This window comes from Chanodichthys erythropterus, chromosome 9 (assembly GCF_024489055.1).
Source record: "Chanodichthys erythropterus isolate Z2021 chromosome 9, ASM2448905v1, whole genome shotgun sequence".
Classification (NCBI taxonomy): domain Eukaryota; kingdom Metazoa; phylum Chordata; class Actinopteri; order Cypriniformes; family Xenocyprididae; genus Chanodichthys; species Chanodichthys erythropterus.
In genome coordinates, this window is record NC_090229.1 from 22534968 (window position 1) to 22555896 (window position 20929).

At 36.8% G+C, this 20929-nt stretch overlaps 1 protein-coding gene across 3 annotated transcripts in view; it reads left to right on the forward strand.

Moving 5' to 3' along the window:
- Positions 1 to 20929, forward strand: part of hmcn2 (hemicentin 2) — a 92589-nt gene that overhangs the window by 53951 nt on the left and 17709 nt on the right. For all 3 annotated transcript variants that reach the window (XM_067395071.1, XM_067395072.1, XM_067395073.1), the window contains 29 exons: positions 192 to 342; positions 437 to 670; positions 1374 to 1487; positions 1961 to 2148; positions 3570 to 3666; positions 4592 to 4753; positions 4849 to 4962; positions 5047 to 5243; positions 7155 to 7236; positions 7364 to 7495; positions 7590 to 7733; positions 7831 to 7990; positions 9200 to 9324; positions 9405 to 9588; positions 9686 to 9783; positions 9901 to 10179; positions 10317 to 10510; positions 10617 to 10698; positions 11734 to 11870; positions 11950 to 12091; positions 13283 to 13427; positions 13504 to 13631; positions 13742 to 13898; positions 14129 to 14250; positions 15481 to 15645; positions 15751 to 15858; positions 15974 to 16108; positions 18420 to 18554; positions 18697 to 18966. In XM_067395071.1, coding sequence (XP_067251172.1) covers positions 192 to 342; positions 437 to 670; positions 1374 to 1487; positions 1961 to 2148; positions 3570 to 3666; positions 4592 to 4753; positions 4849 to 4962; positions 5047 to 5243; positions 7155 to 7236; positions 7364 to 7495; positions 7590 to 7733; positions 7831 to 7990; positions 9200 to 9324; positions 9405 to 9588; positions 9686 to 9783; positions 9901 to 10179; positions 10317 to 10510; positions 10617 to 10698; positions 11734 to 11870; positions 11950 to 12091; positions 13283 to 13427; positions 13504 to 13631; positions 13742 to 13898; positions 14129 to 14250; positions 15481 to 15645; positions 15751 to 15858; positions 15974 to 16108; positions 18420 to 18554; positions 18697 to 18966 — 4381 coding nt within the window. The remainder of the gene's footprint in view (positions 1 to 191; positions 343 to 436; positions 671 to 1373; positions 1488 to 1960; positions 2149 to 3569; positions 3667 to 4591; positions 4754 to 4848; positions 4963 to 5046; positions 5244 to 7154; positions 7237 to 7363; positions 7496 to 7589; positions 7734 to 7830; positions 7991 to 9199; positions 9325 to 9404; positions 9589 to 9685; positions 9784 to 9900; positions 10180 to 10316; positions 10511 to 10616; positions 10699 to 11733; positions 11871 to 11949; positions 12092 to 13282; positions 13428 to 13503; positions 13632 to 13741; positions 13899 to 14128; positions 14251 to 15480; positions 15646 to 15750; positions 15859 to 15973; positions 16109 to 18419; positions 18555 to 18696; positions 18967 to 20929) is intronic.

Consider the following 20929-nt stretch of genomic DNA (forward strand, 5'->3'; position numbering starts at 1 on the left):
TCTTTGTTTTCTTCTCTGATTAGTGGTGAATCAAGAAATGAATCAAGAGGTTAAAATTAAAGCAATACTTATTCTTCTGAACCACAGCTGCTCATGTCAAGGAAGTAACTGGGCCTGAAATCACTCCAAGGCTCTTCTAATCAGATTCATCAGAATAATGAATGAAACAGTATATTATTCATGTTCCACAGCTATTAAATGGGAATACACACACCGGTCTGAGAGTGAACAGTCACATGCTCCACTTGGAGAATGCCATGCTCTCCCATGAGGGGCAGTACACATGTGTGGTTACTAATTCTGCTGGAGAGGATAAGAGAGACTTCCACCTCACTATACAGGGTCAGTGCAAATTATACACAGATAAAGTTCGGGTTTTTACTGCTCTATTTGATTTTTTAAAAAGTTTTCAAGTTTGTTTCTCAAACCTCCTCAGTTCCTCCAATCTTTCACCGGGTAATTAATGGTGCTGCTGGTTTCTCACTGGGTGAGAGAGAGGGGGATGAAGAGGACCCTGATGGCACTGAAGGGATGGTTGAAAGACGAGAGGTGGTCCTGGGACACTCCATCAGTCTGTCCTGCGAGAGCAATGCCATTCCTCCTCCTCGACTCAGTTGGTACAGACAAGGCCGGCAACTTACCAGCTCAGATGGAGTTGTGCTGTTACCTGGTGAGTGGAGTGAAATGTTCCTTTTGTACCTTGAGTCAGTATATAAGGTTTTATTTAGTTCAGACAGCAGGTTTTAGATATGAAATGGAATATTAATACAACTATACAAAGTATCCTCTCTTTTGCTCACCTAGACATTTGTTTGATGAAAAAATACAGTAAAAACGGCAATATTGTTGACATATTGTTACAATTTAAAATAGTTGTTTTTTCTGTTTTAATAAATTTTAAAATTATTTTCTGTGATGGCAAAGCTATATTTTCAGCAGCCATTACTCCAGCCTTCAGTGTCACACGATCCTTAAAAAAACATTCTAATATGCTGATTTGATGCTTTTCCTATTATTATTTATAATCAATGTTGAAACTTGTTGCTTAATATTTTTGTGGAAACCATGATATAGCTTATTTGATGAATAGAAAGTTCAAAAGATCAGAATTTATTTGATATATAAAGTCTTTATTGTCATGTTTGATCAATTGAATGCATTCTTGTTGAATAAAAGTATTAATTTCTTTCATAAAAATATTTTGCTGACCCTAATTTTTATTTTTTAATTTTTTTATAGTAGACTATATTCTATATCTATCTTTTTAGTTATTGTATTTAAATACAAACTATGCAAACCATCTTGCAATTAAAGATAAAAAAGTATATAAAATATATTTTTACTTGTTTGTTTATTTGTGTGTTTCTCTTCAGGAGGACATGTCCTGCAAATCCCACGGGTACAGCTTGAGGATGCTGGGAAATACACCTGCCAGGCTGTGAATGAAGCTGGAGAGGACAAAATGCACTATGACCTGGAGGTGTTGGGTAAGGGAGTAAATCCAACAGGCAGATCTCTATGGTCTCTAGATCTCTATCTCTACTTTCAACATATACTCCCTCTCGAATTCTTAGATCATTGCCTACATTCTCCTTAGTTCTTCCTCTCATGCATTTGGCTTCTACAGGATCTTGAGCTTTCAGTTATGCTGCTCCTCATTTGTGGAACTTGCTCCCACAGGAAATTCGCAGTAGTGACTCTCTCCCTACTTTTAAATCTTGTTTGAAAACACATCTTTTTTTTTTTTTAGGCAGCCACACAGGTGACATTTTATGTTTGTTTTTTTTGTTTTTAATTACTATATGTAAATTGTTTTATGTGTTTTATCTGCTTGTAAGGTGTCCTTAAGTGTCACTTAAGGCATCCATAAATAAAATGTATTATTACTATTATTATTATGGCATTCAATAATGAGAATAAATGATCTTCATAAACATGATTCTTTGTGCATTTTACGCAGTTCCTCCTCTGATTGATGGTCAGACTGATGAGTTCATGCAGGAAGTGGACGCCGTGGTCAACACCACTGTATCACTGCGGTGTGATGTCACAGGAAACCCTACTCCATCCATATCTTGGCTGAAGGATGGTCTGCCCCTCTACAGCGGCCCTCACCATCAGATAACGGAGGATGGGAAATTGCTGGAGGTGATGGTCATGAGCCCAGTTTTACCCCAATCATCTCCTATTTAAACATAAAGGCCCGGTTTCACAGTCAGGGCTTAGCCTAAACCAGGATTAGGCCTTAGGTCAATTAGGACATTTAAGTAGCTTTTATAAATGTGTCTTAGAAAAAAATATTACTGATGTGCATCTTGAGACAAAAAAATTGCACTGACATATTTTGAGATATCTCAAAGCAAGTTTATTTCAGTTGAAACAGTTCAAACATGCATTTTAGTCTAGGACTAGGTTAAGCCTTGTTTGTGAAACCGGGGGAAAATCATTGATTTATATTTGTACAGTATCTCACAAAAGTGAGTACACCCCTCACATTTCAGCAACCATTTTAGTATATCTTCTCAAGGGACAATACTATAGAAATGAAACTTAGATATATTTTAGAGTAATCAATGTGCAGCTTGTATAGCAGTACATATTTACTATCCTCTGAAAATAACTCAACATACAGCCATTATTGTCTAAATAGCTGGCAACAAAAGTGAATACACCCTAAGTGATAACAGCTGTATGTTGTTTAACCATGCAAAGCCACATGTCCTATTCATCATGTTCATGTTTTTGTCTGCTTGACAGGACCATACAAATGTGTGGATCTTGTAATAGAGCAGTTCAAATTTGGTGCTTTGAGTACAATTCTCTCATACTGATCACTGGATGTTCAACATGGCACCTCATGGCAAAGAACTCTCTGAGGATTTGAGAATTAGAACTGTTGCTCTCCACAAAGATGGCCTAGGCTATAAGAAGATCGGTAATACCCTGAAACTGAGTTACAGCACAGTGGCCAGAGAGAGGTTTTCCAAGATGGGTACCACTCAGAACAGTTGAAAGAAGTTGAATCAAAGAAGTTGAGACCTTTTTGTTGTGCGTCAGGTGCAGAAGCTGGCTTTAGAGGTTGCAGAAGCAGAAGGTCAGCTTGTCAGTGCTCAGACCAAATCCCGCAAACAGTTTGCTGAAGACAACCTCTCCAAGAGCATGAATTACTGGAACCATGTCCTGTGGTCTGATGAGACTAAGATAAACTTGTTTGGCTTAGATGGTGTACAGCATGTGTGGCGACGCCCTGGTGTGGAGTACCAATAAAAATTGTGTCATCATGGTCTGGGGCTGCATGAGTGCTGCTGGTACTGGGGAGCTCTGCTTCACTGATGGAAACATGGAAACACATTGTCTACTCTAAAGTATATCCAATTTTCATTTCTATAGTATTGTCCCTTGAGAACATATAATAAAATGGTTGCTGAAATGTGAGGGGTGTACTCACTTTTGTGAGATACTGTATGTGGATTTAAATGGATCATAAATTAATCTTACAAGGTTAACACAAAGATTTTCCTACTTTGAAAGACAAAAACCTTGTATGACTCACCTGTGCTTTTCTGTAGATACTGAATGTGCAAGTCTCAGATGCGGCCAGTTATCAGTGTGTGGCGGAGAATAAGGCTGGAGCTGTCGAGAGACTCTACAGCTTGTCTATTCAAGGTAGGAGCAATTGACAGAGTTCCCGATTTTGATTTTCAGCCCTGAAAATAATTAAACAAAACAACAAACAACAAAACAATTCATCACCTCCAGCCGTTTCCCATCCTCTAGTACAGGAGTGCAAACTTAAAACAGGGGGCCGTTTACATGACACCATTTTCATCTAAAAATGTAACATTTTTTTATGCAATTTGGCCGTTCTTTTGCACAAAAACAGACTTTTGGGGGCCTGAAAACAAACTTTTTGGATTTTTAGCAGACTGGCAGCTCCAGTAAGTTATGAAAAGCTGCAGGCGCCATCTTCTGGTGAGACACGGGAAATAATTTGGTGTGACCATCACAGTGCATAATGGATATTATCTAGCTGTTGAGTGTACATCGGTTGTACACTCATTATTTCGGTGCATTATGGGATTGAATGAGCACACTCAATAACATCCACTATGGTTTCAGACACAACTACAAATAGCTGTCCCCTAAAATAGTGCCCTATTTAAGGGTGTAGGGGGTGATTTTGGACACAGCCCAGGCATGTGTGTTGGAGCAGGGTTGGCCCTGCTTTCCACCCCTGCTTTTGTATCTATTTTTAAAGAAATGAATACTTTTATTCAGCAAGAACTAATTAAATTGATCAAAAGTAACAATAAAGACTGTATAACGTTACAAAAGATTTATATTTGAAATAAATACTGAAAAATTCTGAAAAAAATGTATCACAGTTTTCACAAAAAAATGGTTTTCACAATGCTTTGGTAAGCATAAAAGACTTCTTTGAAAAACATTAAAAATCTTACCGACCCCAATCTTCTGAATGGCAGTGTATATGGTTATATAATGTAAATCATCCTTATCTGTTCATGCAACACCAAAGAATGTAATACATTGTTAAATATGTGGCATAAATTAGTTTTATTTTTAATGTTAGTTCCACCAAGGATTGTGGGCCGCCGGGAGGAAGATATGAGTGTGGTGGAGGGTCACATGATCTCTCTGCTGTGTGATGTGCAGGCATACCCACCTGCTGACATCATCTGGACCAAAGATGGGCAGGTGCTGGAGTTCACCACTGGCATCCACATACTGCCAGGTGATTTGCAGTCTAAATATAACTCTCTGTGTTTATAAATAATGCCTCATGAAGCATGTATGCATGTATGTAATGTGCCATCATCCTGTCCAAAGGTGGTCAGATGCTGCAGCTTCCCAGGGCTGGACAGCAGGATGCTGGCCAATATGTCTGTACAGCCACAAACTCAGCCGGACAAGACCAAAAGAGCATTCTCCTTACAGTTTATGGTAAGTGGTTTATAGACATCTTAGTTCATTAATTCCTTCAGAAGATAAATATAGCAATGAACACTTTGATTTGGCCCTTTCTAGCCCTGCCTACACTGGTGCCACGTATTGAATCAGAATCAGAGGTTATGACACCTCAGGTCGGGTCATCGCTTATTTTGCGTTGTGAAGCCAATGGCATCCCTGAACCAGAGGTCACATGGTATCGTAATGGACTTCAGCTGGCTGCTGGGAATGGTTTGAGGATAGAGCGCCAGCAGCTAGAGATAGTTGGTGTACAGGTAATAAAGCACTTTGAAAACTCCCACATATCCACATACAGACTTTAAATTCATATAAAGTTATATACAAACCCGATTCCAAAAAAGTTGGGACACTGTACAAATTTTGAATAAAAAAGGAATGCAATAATTTACAAATCTCAAAAACTTATATTTTATTCACAATAGAATGTAGATAACATAACAAATGTTGAAAGTTGACATTTTGAAATGTCATGCCAAATATTGGCTCATTTTGGATTTCATGAGAGCTACACAGTCCAAAAAAGTTGGGACAGGTAGCAATAAGAGGCCGAAAAATTTAAATGTACATATAAGGAACAACTGGAGGACCAATTTGCAACTTATTAGGTCAATTGGCAACATGATTTGGTATAAAAAGAGCCTCTCAGAGTGGCAGTGTCTCTCAAAATTTGAAGATCTTTTTGGAAAACTGGGATGCCATGTCATCCGGACTAAAGAGGACAAGATCAACCCAAGTTGTTATCAGCGCTCCGTTGAGAAGCCTACATCTCTGATGGTATGGGGTTGTATGAGTGCGTGTGGCATGGGCAGCTTACACATCTGGAAAGGCACCATCAATGCTGAAAGGTATATCCAAGTTCTAGAACAACATATGCTCCGATCCAGACGTCGTCTCTTTCAGGGAAGACCTTGCATTTTCCAACATGACAATGCCAGACCACATACTGCATCAATTACAACATCATGGCTGTGTAGAAGAAGGATCCGGGTACTGAAATGGCCAGCCTGCAGTCTAGATCTTTCACCCATAGAAAACATTTGGCGCATCATAAAGAGGAAGATGCGACAAAGAAGACCTAAGACAGTTGAGCAACTAGAAGCCTGTATTAGACAAGAATGGGACAACATTCCTATTCCTAAACTTTAGCAACTTGTCTCCTCAGTCCCCAGATGTTTGCAGACTGTTATAAAAAGAAGAGGGGATGCCACACAGAGATAAACATGGCCTTGTCCCAACTTTTTTGAGATGTGTTGATGCCATGAAATTTAAAATCAACTTATTTTTCCCTTAAAATTATACATTTTCTCAGTTTAAACTGATATGATATGTCATCTATGTTGTATTCTGAATAAAATATTGAAATTTGAAACTTCCACATCATTGCATTCTGTTTTTATTCACAATTTGTACAGTGTCCCAACTTTTTTGGAATTGGGTTTGTAGCATATACACTATCATTCAAAAAATTAGGGTAATTATGATTTTTTTTTTTGTATGAAATATGATTCCCTTTTTGAAATAAATTAATATTTTTATTCAGCAAGGATGCATTAAATTGATCAAAAGTGTCAGTAAAGACATTTATACTGTCAAAAAATGTGTATCTCAAATAAATGCTGTTTTTTATGGAAGTTTGTTTCCTCTGAATAAAAAATAAAAAAGGTAATTAGGACTTTTTTTCAGAAGTGCGTGATATAAACTCACAATTGCGAGTTATAAAGTCAGAATTGTGAGATATAAATTAGCAATTCTAAAAAAGTCTGTTTTTTTCTCAGAATATGACTATAACTCGCAATTGTGAGTTTATATCATTAATTCTGAGAAAAGAAGTCAGAATTGTTAGAAAAAAGTCAGAATTGCGATTTTATATTTCGGAATTCTGACTTTATAACACACAATTGCGACTTTATATCACACAGTTCTGAGAAAATAGAATTGTGAGATGTAAGCTCTCAATTGTGAAGAAAAAATTTCAGAATTGTGAGATAAAAAGTCGCAAAAAAATAAAAAGTTGGTGACAAGCTTCCATAGTTTTTGTTTTAACTTTCTAGTCATCAAAGAATCCTTTTTTAAACATTTATGTGGAAAGTACAGCATAAATGTTTAAATAAGTGGTGTATTTATAATTATTTCTTTGTTGACATGGTTTCTGACTTTTTTCTTAGGTGGCTGATGGCGGGGTGTACACCTGTAAGGTTTCCAACATTGCGGGTCAAGTAGATCGCACCTTTAGAGTAACAGTTCATGGTGAGTCCTAAAAACAAACCATCAAACCACAACTGCAACATGTAAATGTCCTCCATTTGGATATGCATTACAACAGTTACAGGTGCTATAAGCAATTTCAGATGTTTTGCCTAACTTTCATTTATAGTGCCTCCTGTGATGGAGGGACCTCTTCATGAGACCCTCACTCAGAACCTGGGCTCCCACATCACCCTCATCTGTGAGGCCTCTGGCGTTCCTGTACCCACCATTGCTTGGCTGAAAGATGGCTCCCCTATTGGTCAGTTAAATACTGCACTCCTTCAGATGTTAGTGTGTTGTTAGTGTGCTTTTATTTATGTTGTTGCTTTTTTGTTGTTTATTTCTATGTTTAGAAAGCACTTTGCAATGGAACTGGTCGATGAGAGGAAACAGACTGGAGTCAGGGCCTCTGCAGCTCTCTCATGCAGGCACTTACACCTGCATCGCCAAAAACAGTGAAGGGCAGACACAGAAAGACTATTCACTTACTATATATGGTAAAACTGCCTTAATCACTAATCTCTGTATGAAATAATCTCAGTCTTGTTTCTTGATTCACTCTATGGGATAACAAAATGTATTTGGCACCATCAGCGTCACCCACCATTATAGATTCTGGTCACCCATCAGAGGTCAGTGCACCTGTAGGGGAGGAACTGACTCTTGAATGTCAGGTGATGGGTACACCTACTCCCAAAGTGAGCTGGCTGAAGAATGGAAAGACTCTTGAGAATGGAAACACAGAACATATAGAGTAAGACTTTCACACTCATAAGTCTATATTTTATTAATATAATATAATTAGAGTTGTCAAAAGTACTGACTTCGGTACCACATCGGTACTGAAATTTTGAAAATGTGACGCTTTGAGCGCTGTTGAGGGGATTCATAAACACCTCTGATTGGCCATTGTGTTCACAGCTCATCAGGTATATCTGTGATTGGCTTCAATGATCAACGCTTCAAAAACGTTATAAATAGTCATCAATGACACTCTTCACCAAATGCTTACACAGATACACACGGGAACGTTTGAAAGTAGATGTCTATCACGGACCAGTCCGCTAACAGACGCCTGCTTTAAATGCTCCCACACCCGCTTTCAAAATGCTTTAAAATTCAAACACTTCTGTGTGCTTTCAAACTGCGTTGCGTTGAGTTGATCATTAAAGCCAATCACAGATATATCCGATGAGCATGTCAACACAATTGCCAATCAGAGGTTTTTTTTTTTTTTCTTTTCAATTTCAGTACCGATTGGTACCAAAGTTGGTACTATAATATAATATAATATAATATAATATAATATAATATAATATAATATAATATAATATAATATAATATAATATAATATAATATAATATAATATAATATAATATAATAATAAGTATTTATACTCAATGATTTCTTTCTTTTATATAAATATAAAAATAAGGAATTAATTTTAAAAAAGTAAAAAAAAAATGAAACATAAAAACTAATTTCATTATTTAATTACACTTTTCTTACACCTTTCTCTCAAATTATTATACTTATAATATTATTTGTAATTATTTTTTTTTAAATTATAAAAATGGAAAATAGGAAAAATCACTAGAGGGACTTTTTGATCCCACTGTATAATGTAATGTAATGTAATGTAATGTAATATAATACATAGATTTCATCAGAATAAAAAAATAATTACATTTTTCAATTCTTACATCTTTCACTCTAGTTGTTTTGCTTATTAGTTGCTTAGAACAATTATTTGTGATTTTTCTATTAAATTGTACCTAAAAAAATCACTCGTGGGACTTTCTGATCCCACTTTATAATATAATATATATAAATAATAAATTTATATAAAAATAATAAAACATTTTTAAGCATTTTTTTTTTCAAATTGATATTTTAAGAAATGTCAATCGTTTATAGTTCACAGTGGCACTAAATGATTTGCTGATGTGTGTGTGTATTACAGTATCTCTCCAGATGGGAGCACTCTAACACTTCTGAATATAAGACCAGAGGACTCAGGAACATACACCTGCCTGGCTGTCAGCTCCGCCGGCCAAGAGAGCAAAATTTATACCTTGTTTGTTTTGGGTGAGAACAGATGTCTTTGTATAGTTTTTTTGTACACAATACAAATCTGTGAATTGATTTTCATACTTTTTGCGCTGCAGTTCCTCCCTCCATAAGTGGGGAGACCAGCGTCCCCCGTGAGGTGCACACCACCCAGCACAGTGTTGTCACACTGGAGTGCAAAGCCACCGGGACGCCCCAGCCTCAAATCAGTTGGCTAAGGGACGGTCATCCTTTACTCCTGTCACCCCGAATCCGCCTGCTCTCTGCAGATTCTGTTCTTAGGTCAGTTTTGCACACAGAACAAAGACAATGCTGTGCTTTCTGATATGACCGATGTAACATTAGATTTACGGTGTCCTGTATCCTTGCGTTGGCACAGGATTGCACCGGTGCAGCTGTCTGATTCTGGCATCTACACTTGCGTGGCACGTAGTCAAGCTGGATTAGCCGAACTCAACTTTGACCTCCAAGTGCAAGGTACATTAGGAACACTTTTTAAATTGATAAATATAAATAAAATGAATAAAGAAACAACTAAATCACAATTAACTTAGCTGCATGTTTTTAACCATTGCTTTTTGTCCCCCTCATCAGCTCCCCCTGCTGTTGAGCGCACAGAGCCGACTGAGCAGGTAGCCGTAGTCCAGGGCTCTTCGGTAACACTGACCTGTGAAGCCCGCGGTGTGCCCCCTCCCACTTTGTCGTGGATGAAAGATGGCCAGCCGCTCTCACTGCACCGCAATCTCCTGCTCGATGGACAGGAAACCCGCTTCCTGCTCTCTGATGTGGGTCCCAGCGATGGAGGCCTCTACAGCTGTGTGGCAAGCAACCAGGCAGGAAGCAGTACCAAAACTTTCAACCTGACCGTCCTAGGTATTTGCCATCAAAAGCTGATGTGTGAATGAAACATGAGAGACTGGAGGAGGTTTTTGGGTCCATACAATAATACTTTTAGCAGCATAAATGCATAAAATCTGATTCAAATCTGAGGATGTATTTGCCCATATTAGAGCCCCCCAAGATCTCTGGCTCTTCATCCCCTGAGGAGCAGCTGGTAGCAGTGGACAGTGTGCTGGAGCTGGAGTGTATCGCTACCGGTCTCCCCCCTCCTACCCTCAGCTGGCTGAAAGATGGGCGTCCACTACAGGACAACATGGCAATAATAGAGAGAGATGGGCAGCTGCTCAGGATCAACAAAGTTCAGGTGATTTGAATTTTTAGGCTTATTCAAATGAAGGTGTTTAGCTTGTTTTGCATTTGTGTGTTGCTTTGTGATTTGTGAATATATGTTCTGTCATGTTTTGGAATAGGTGGAGGATGCAGGTCTGTATACCTGTCTTGCTAGTAGCCCAGCAGGAGAGGATGGTAGAAACCACTGGGTGCGTGTACAGCGTAAGTCAAACATGTATATATATTTTTTTCTTTATTTATTTTCCCAGGTGAAAAAAAGTACACTTCTTATAATTTACTATTTTCGCACACTAATTTTGTACTTTAAGGGATAGTTCACCCAAAAATGAAAATTTGATGTTTATCTGCTTGATGTAATACACCACTATGTCCAACTGCCTTGAGCATCTGGTTGGTGAGGTCTGAAAATATGTCTATGAGTGCGAGACATCACTTAGTACATTTGAACCCATAGTGTAGCTACTACAAGTGGTAACTAAATATATTTTATATTAAATATATCTCAAAATAGCACAGTTGAGTACACTCAGAGGTCCTTAAGATTATCTTAAGAAGTACTAAAGAAGAATTTTTAGTATATTAAGTACAAAATTAGTGCGCAAAAATATAGCACTTTTAAGTACATAATAGAAGTGTACTTTTTTCACCTGGGTTAAGCACTAAATAGATTACAATATGGCTTCAAACAAGAAAAATCTAATGGGAAAAATCTAATTAATTTAAGATAAACTGCGGTTTGGGGTCATTAAGAATATATATATTAGGAAACAAATACTTTTATTCAGCAAGGATGCATTAAATTGATCAAAAGTGACAGTAAAGGCATTTATAATGTTGCAAAAGAACTTTCTATTCATCAAAGAATCCTGAAAAAAATGTGATGCACAGTTTACACAAAAATATTAAGCAGAATAAGAAATATTTCTTATCTTATAAATTAAGAAATATTTCTTGAGCACCAAATCAGCATTTTACAATGATTTCTGAAGGATCATGTGACGCTGAAGACTGTTGTAATGGCTGCTAAAAATTCAGCTTCGCCACCACAGGAATAAATTGCATTTGAAAATATATTTCAATAGAAAAATTATGTTTAAATATTTTTTACCCAAGAAATACAAATGACAAGACAGAAATACTGATTAAGAAAAACATTTTTGCAGTGTAGGCCAGAACTAACTGTCAAGGACCACAGACATAACAGCTGAATCATTTGTTTTATCCAATCACTTTCAGTTCCACCCACTCTTCTTGGCTCAAATGACATCAGAACTGTATCGGTTCCAGCCAAAGGTCACTTGACGCTGGAATGTCAAACCGACAGTGACCCTCTACCAGAGATTGAGTGGTACAAGGATGATGTCAAACTACAGGTGAGAGCAGATCAGTGTACTTTCTGGATGTATTTGCAAGTATTACATCACATTAATCTGCCTTTTTTGTTTTTCTCAGTTGGGAGGTCGTATTCAGTCCATTGCTGGTGGACAGTATTTGGAAATTCAAGATGTCCAGACTCATGATAGTGGACAGTACAGCTGTGTGGTCACCAACATTGCTGGCAGCACCAGTCTATTCTTCACTGTTGAGATCCTCTGTAAGTTTGTGTCACTCACACTCATGTTTTTCCAAACACATATGAACACAATTTAAAAAATAAAGAGCATATACAGTACCGTCCAAAAGTTTCTACATTTTTGAAAATGTATTTATTTATTCATCAAGAGTGCATGTCAGACGTCCTTGACTCAGCTCATTATCCACTAATTCGGCCGCGCCCACGGAGCGAGCGCTATTCAGATGCAAATTCTATCTGCATGTTATAGCCATGGTTATAGTGATCTCTGGAAGCCTCCGTTAGTTCCTGGAATGTCACGTTTTTCGCCTGTTCTTCTAACGTTTGTGGACTTGTCATTTGTGGACTAAATGTGCACAGAGCGCCCTCTCTGGCTGCAAGTATGAATTGAAAACACAGTATCCAGCGCTCATATTGATGACAATAAATACTGAATAAATATTACTCCTCTGTATAGAAAATTGGCATAAACATATGAGAATCCATCAATATTTCACCAAATGTGTATGCTTTTAGGTTAAAAGCCTATAATGAAATGCCATAGAGGTAACATGAATGTTCAGACGCTTTGCATCACAGAAATACATTATATTTTAAAGTATATTAAAATAGAAAACCGTTATTTCAAATTGTAATAATGTTTCACAGTATTGCTGTTTTTTTTTCTGTAATTTTGATATACAGCATGATGAGCATGAGACTTTTTTTAAAAACATTATAATAGTAATGCGTCCAATCTTTTGACTGGTACTGTAATTTAACCTATAATAGGCCTATACAAATTTTTCTTCACATGATGTGCAACAAAACTTGAATGCATGAGATCACAAAAAAATGTTTTCTGTCAAGAGTGGACATTATATTAACATTAACACAGCTGACAGAGGGTTTTTTCAATAACCAAACATAAACGTTATTCCTTAAAAAATACAAACATGTACATACATTTTGCTCACGTATTATGGTAGCCTAGTTTGTGCTGAATACAGTGTAATGACACCTTTTTCCATTAATATGTTTATGAACAACTGAAAAAAGCACAAATGTCAGGGCATGTCAAGACTTCTCCAGGGCCCCAAATCAGCCTCAGACTTCAGAGGGTTAAATTGATCAAAAAGATTTCTGTTTAATTCTCAATGTGATGTTGTTAATTCTTAATAAATCAATGTTTGGTTTAAAGGGAAAAAAAACTTTTTGATCATGTTCACTTAGTGCCGCCGGTCATCAGAGAGGGCAGCTCACTGATCATAGCACATGTCAAACAAGATACAGTGCTGCCGTGTGAGGTGGAGGGAGGGCCTTCGTCATCTGTCTTATGGAGGAAAGATGGAGGTCCAGTCCCGCTTCACAATGGCAGGCAAGTTTGTAAACAGCAGCATTTAATTCTAACCTTAAAGTGCCACCAACTGAATTCAGTCTTTGCCTGCAAACAGATTCACCTTGCTGTCAGAGGGCTCTTTGCGTATTGGGACAGTGCAGCTGTCCGACGCTGGGCGTTACTTCTGCAGTGTATCTAATCAGGCAGGATCAGACCATCGCGGCATGGACCTTAAAGTTTACGGTACTGCAGAACACTAAATAGACATAATGACATTTTCACCAACCTCCTACATGAGTTCAGACTGAAATCCAGACTAATTCGTTTTTTATTGTCCTTATTTATCCTGTCAGTTGGACCCTCGATCAGCCCTGGCCCCTTTAATGTGACGGTGGTCACAGGTCAGAGGGCAGTGTTGAGTTGTGAGAGCACAGGCATACCTGCTCCTCAGGTGAGCTGGAAAAGGAACGGCTCACCCCTCAATGTGGATCTTCAGTCGGGTGCTTACAGGTTTGAAGTGCTACTGTTTGCGATTGTTATTTATTATTATTATTATTATTATTTTATTTATAAAATTGTATTTTAGTTTTTATTAGTTTTTTAGTTTCTATAATATTCTACTTGTTTTAGATTCATTATTTTTATTTAGTATGTATTTATCGACAAATACTAATTTAATCACTAACAATTTATATATAATATATAATAAAATATCTTTACTACATGATTTTGTTTTGAAGGTTAATGTCTTCTGGTTCTCTGATCATTACCTCACCGTCTGTTGAAGATGAGGGCTACTTTGAGTGTACAGTGACCAATGAGGTTGGAGAAGAGCGAAGGGTCATAGAGGTCATTCTGCAAGGTACTATGTAACAAGTTCATGGATGATAAAACATAAACATATCCATAGTCATCATACTATGGCTCCAATAACTATTTAGACACTTATGCAATGTTTAAAAGTGTCTTTACATTATATTACAAAACAAAAAAAATCTAACCAAGTGGCATTTATTGTAATAAAAAATGCACTTTAAGTAAAGCTGTTTACAAAAAGTGATTTGTTCAAAAATGTAATTGTTCAAAAATAAGATAAAAAGGAGTAGGCTACTATTTTTAACAAGTTGCACTAGATAGCTGAGTGCAGTGAATTTAACTGACTGGGACATTTAAAGGGTTAGTTCACCCAAAAATGAAAATTCTGTAATTTATTACTCACCCTCATGCCGTTCCACACCCGTAAGACCTTCATTGATCTTCGGAACACAAATTAAGATATTTTGGTGAAAATCTGATGGCTCCGTGAGGCCTGCATAGGGAGCAATGACATTTCCTCTCTCAAGATCCATAAAGGTGCTAAAAACACATCTAAATCAGTTCATGTGAGTATGGTGGTTCAATATTAATATTATAAAGCGATGTGAATATTTTTGGTGCACCAAAAAATACAAAATAACGACTTATTTACTAGTGATGGCCGATTTCAAAACACTGCTTCAGGAAGATTCGGAGCATAATGAATCAGCGTGTCGAATCAGCTGTTCGGAGTGCCAAAGTCACATGATTTCAGCAGTTTTGGAGATCTGAATCATGATTCGATACGCTGATTCATAACGCTCCGAAGCTTCATGAAGCAGTGTTTTAAAATCGGCCATCACTATATAAGTCTTTTTTTTTTTTTTTTTTTTTGGCGCACCAAAAATATTCACGTCGCTTTATAATATTAATATTGAACCACTGTATTCCACCTGTACCACATGAACTGATTTAAATATGTTTTTAGTACCTTTATGGATCTTGAGAGAGGAAATGTCATTGCTCCCTATGCAGGCCTCACTGAGCCATCGGATTTTAACCAAAATATCTTAATTTGTGTTCCGATTTTCACTTTTGGGTGAACTAACCCTTTAAGTTTGATTCATAATATGTTTGATATTTTTCACCAGATTTGCATGTAATCTAATTTTTAAGTATCTAAAAGAATCCAAATACTTTTGGGGGCAACTGTACATATACTGTAGCATATTGTGAACTCATACAGTATGTCTGTGCATATTCATGGACTGAATTTCTTTTATTTATTTTTTTCCAGTTCCTCCTGTAATTAAAGATGATGTTAGCAGTGTTACGGCTGTTAAAATGTCCCCTGTCGTGTTGCCATGTCATGCCACGGGGCGTCCAGAGCCTATCATTAGCTGGAACAAGAACTGGATGCAGCTGGGCGCTCGGGGAGGCAGTTATCGTGTGCTGCCCACAGGTGAATCTGAGTCAGATTTCCACCACACGCTCCAGCTATTACTTATATTTCTAAACTATATACTGTAGTAGTTTATGTAATTGTAGTTGTTTCATTCTTATTTAGGTGCACTGGAGATCTTGGCTGCAACTCCCAGTCATGCTGGCAAATATACCTGTTCTGCCCGCAATTCAGTTGGAGTGGCTTACAAACACGTTACTCTTACTGTGCAAGGTTAGATCCAGAAGTATTAGTGATATTATGGTACTTGAAAACATGTGAAAAATAAAAAGTACACTTAGAATATGCGATTACCAAAATATATGTTTGATTTGATTTGTGTTGTTAGAGCCCCCAGAGATCAGGCCCATGGCAGAGGAAGTCCAGGTGGTGTTACATCACTCGGTGGTTCTGCCCTGTGAAGTACAAGGATTCCCAAGACCCACCATTACATGGCAGCGAGAAGGCGTTCCAGTGGCAACAGGTTAGTTTGGTTGTAGCCTAGTGATTAAAACTGGACTAGTGACAAGTTTGACATCAAGACTGCTTCTTCAAGACTTTTTCGAGCTCAAACAATGGTGACTTGAGACTATAATGTGTCTGTTGCATGGCTGCCAGTTTCTCTGTAGCTTGCAAAGCACACTATTTGAGCGAAGTTAATGTGAGTGAATAATAAGATGAAAATAATGATGTCATCGTCCTATTTAACACAGTCACTATTGACATCTCACACAGCCTACAAACACTTGTGTTACCAAATGTATTCCTGTAATAGAAAAGTGTAACATTATACAGTGCACAGCATAAATAAGTACACTCCCTCTGAACAAATACAAAAGATGTATTTTCTTTATGATCACTAATACAATTCATGGAAAGATGGCGAAATTAAAATGTATTAAACAAATACATAATACAAATACATTATAAAAACTGAGAAATATATGTCATTAATAGCCATAAAATAAGTAAATTAGCCAATTTTGTTTAAATTAAGGATTGCAGAAATGAGTACACCCTAGATTTAGTTCAACAAATGTATAATATTCTAGTATTTAGTATGCCCTCCATAATTTTGAATATACTGCTCTGACCCTTCTTGGCATGGAGTGTACAAGTTCATGACAAATTGTCACGTCTGTCCTGTTCAACTTCTGGGAGTGTTGCTCAACTCGTCTCTACAGAATCCACCACAGGTGCTCAAGATTGTTAAGATTGAGTGCAATACATTTCCACAGAAGGTTTTTCGCCTTGGGAGAATGCATATCCTCATTGTCATGTTAAAAAATGCCCAACAATGCAGGGAATGAGGAAAGGGTTACTTATCTTCTGTTTCAAGTTTGTGTATTAAATTACACAGTGGTGTCGGAATTCATGACAGCATTGATAAAGCACAACTCCCTCACACCTCCAGCACTCATATATCCCTATATAAGAGCTCTCACTGTACTCCTCCTCTAGCAACACCATAACATTTTGGATGCTGTTAGATCTAAAATGATTGATTTGGTCTTATGAGACCAGAGTATTGATTCCCAGAATCTATATTTTGTAAATATGGGCTTTGGAAATGGCTAACTTACTTTATTGTGCTTTGGCTACAGTAGGTAGTTCCAGTGAGAATAACAACCATGCATGTCATTTCTGGAGGCTGCATCTTACTCTGTGAGATAAACAGTCACTCTTTTCATAGCTTTTGCTGGCTCTGAGACACTCACTTGGTATTTCTCCTGCTCTTTGTCTAGCAAAAAAATCCCTCATCAATAAATGAAAGCTTAAAATGAAGGCCTGATTATTTCAGGGACCTTGTCACAAGTCCATTGTTTTTGAATTACTGTGTTACTTTTGCTATATTTTCACACTTAAAACAATGATTTGGTAATCCTCTTGTACCACTGTCCTCTTTTGTCTCCTCTCCTAAGTGCTTCCATTGTTGTCAGCATTAAGTGTGAGAATGATTCAGTGGGCTATATAACACTTTTAATTGTCAAGAAATTACTTCTCTTTAAATGTTTTGGTTCAACATACTTACCTGTTGATCAAACATTGCCTTAAACTTACGCCAGAATTTTTTTTATTTCATTTTATTTAGTAACTTTTAGGAGGGTGTACTTATTTTTGCAACACAACATTTTATCACCTTGATCAGAAAATCTTATTTTCTTTCTTTGGGAATTGATTAAGCAGACTTGCTGGAACATTATATCTCTAAAGAACCCTAACATGTCCCTAACCCTAAGTAATTGAGTAATTGCTGACTTTCAGAAGTTTCAAAGGGGGTGTACTCATTTATGCTGTGCACTGTAAATGTCATTACTGTCACTTTTGATTAATTTAATGCATCATCCTTGAATAAAATGATTATTTCTTCAAAAGATAAAATTAAATCTTACTGACCTCAAACTTTTGAATGGTAGTATATGTAATGACATTATACACAATGTGGTTGTGTATGTACGGAGAAGTTAATAGAACAATATTATAGAACAATATTAATTTATATAATGATAGAGCTAATAAAACAGTTTTTATACATTTTATACATCCAGTCTTGTCTGTCTTTAAAAGGTAACACAAAAGGAAATGATCAATAATGTCATTATAAAACATGAAATATTAATGTTCATGAGCAGAAAGTCTAATAAAACAATATTCTGTCATTACATTTTACATCACGTCATAGCAATACTGTGAGTAAGAAATAAAGTGTGATACATGGGAATAATAGGTAATAATAGTAGAAGATCATCTGATATAGCGTGACATTTTATTGTTGAAATTTTTATTTTTTTTAGGTCATAGACTGATGGTGCTCTCCAATGGAGCTTTGAAGTTCTCACGGGTCACTCTTGGAGATGCTGGGACATATCAGTGTTTAGCACAGAATGAAGCAGGAACAGCTATGGGAAGGACCCACCTCATTTTACAAGGTACATCATGATTATTGATGGAAGTCTGCCTTTAAACCTCAAAATAAAGATTTACTGTAGTTGCATGTTCATCAGTGTTTTAGTCAATGCAAATATTACAAGGTGGCTTTGAGTAATGACTATCTCACTGTTTCCGTGACAGTTCCTCCAGTGTTGTCTGTGCCTCGTCTGGAGTACACAGCAGTTCTTGGCCAGCCGGTCAGTCTGGATTGTACCGCGGACGGTCAGCCAAAGCCAGAAGTGACATGGCACAGGGAGCGTAGGCCTGTGGTGGAAGGTACACACCTGAGATTGTTCTCCAACGGCACCCTGCACATCACCGCCACTCAACGCAGCGATGCAGGACTCTACACCTGCTCAGCCCGAAACAACGTTGGCAGAGCCAGCCATGATATCAGACTCATTCTACAAAGTGAGTTCCACACAATACCAAGAGAATCATTGTTTGTGAAATCTTTGTATCATATGAGGGTAATGAGAGGATTGCCCCCCTTTTTTTTTTTTTATTTTTTTTTTTGCTTTGGGCTTGCTCACTAGTGGTGTTGATGCACTTTATACTTAAAACAAGATACATTTACTTTAGGAGCAAAATTGGGACAAAAGCTTTTTTTTATTATTTTCTTGTTTTAAACATTAACAGTGTATTGAGATTTATGCTTAAAGCAAGAAATTGTCAATGTGGCAAAAGTATTAACATAATTATAAGTCTGTATAGAGTGGTTCAGGTATTACGTCACTTTGTAGGTCAACCAGCAGTTAGCATCACCCTGGTTCCCTCAACAAAAACCGTTGGCTTTTGGATCATCATAAAAAATAAGCTCTGTGATCAGCAAAAGTGTATGATACTTGCACGTTTTGTCCGTCAAGATAATTTTCACAGATGAACACAACTTTTATGAATTTTGAAGTCTAAATGCAGTCGCCAAATGCCTCGACTTCAATATCACCACCACTAAGCTTCTAACTCTTTCAGTTTTTATCTAAAAACATTTTCTCACAAAGTTTGAGTTAGAATAGCTTATAAGAGCAATATTGTAAGCACAACAAGGCTGTTAAAGTGGAGTTTACCTGTTCAGGATGATGACTTTTAATGTCATCGACAGCCTCTGTAGTCCCAAAAGGGCAACTGCCATTTTTAAGACACTTATCAATCACGAGTGGGGTAATACTATTTTATGTCGTAGAATAAAACGTGAAAGTGTCTTGAACTCGTGTTCACCACATACCTTATTTCAGGCATTTAACCAAAATTCAAAAACCCCATTGACTTTGGGGCGATGGAACCGGAAGTGCTAAAATGCTAACTCACTTCCTCGTTTTGGCCTACAAAGTGATGTCATACCTGCACCACATCATAATAAGTCTTAATATTAATTATTAAATTATGCATTAATAATTATAAAGCATTTATTTTATTTATTATAATAATAAATTGAAACATTAAGTATTCTGAAAAGCCCTACACTACAAATATTTTGTACATACTATGCTTATTATAGTAATTGCAATAGCTGGGAAATAACTAGGTACTAACCCTGAACCTACCCCTAAATTTAACCTTAACACATGTAGTTATCTTACATTAGCCAGTACTATAAAATACTGTAAAATAAAGTACTGTAAAATAAAGTGCAACCATACATCCTATCCTAAATGCCTCTTTGACAAATTATTACTTGGCATAAATCTAAGAAAATGTTTTGGGTTTTATGCTTAAAAACATTTTGTGAATGTGGTAAAAACTACAACAAGTCTTTAATTATATGACAATAAAATATACACTATTACAATAAAATATATGTCTTAAAATTAATTAAAAATCTTAAAATAAGTCTTGAAAAAAAATAAACATCTTGTTTTAAATATGTTTATGTACACACAGGTAACACAATCATGCGTGTGTTCGCTTTATGGTGTGGTGATCTTCTTTCAGGAAATGATTTTCTGTACACGTTTACAGGCAGCCAAGACTATTTTACTGCATGTTTTTTAAGTGTTGACAGCAGTGTGTGTGTGTGTGTGTGTGTTTGTGAAAAGAGTCCACTGAAGGCAAGTTGCTTAGAACCCAAGTGCAGTTTATTTAATTAACATAGTCAAACATAAAACAAACACAGGTTTGGCAATAATCATGAACTTAAACAAGACTCACCAACAGTGGTACACGCCACGGACAGTACTGTACTGCATACTCTGCAGTACATACTGTACATCTCACAATTCTGACTTTTTTTCTCAGAATTACGTGATATAAAGTCGCAAATGCATGTTGTAAAGTCAGAATTGAGTAATAAAGTTGGAATTGCGAGTTATAAATTAGAATTGTATAATATAGTTACATACTGCTCCGAGACATAAATGGTTGATGATTGAAATGC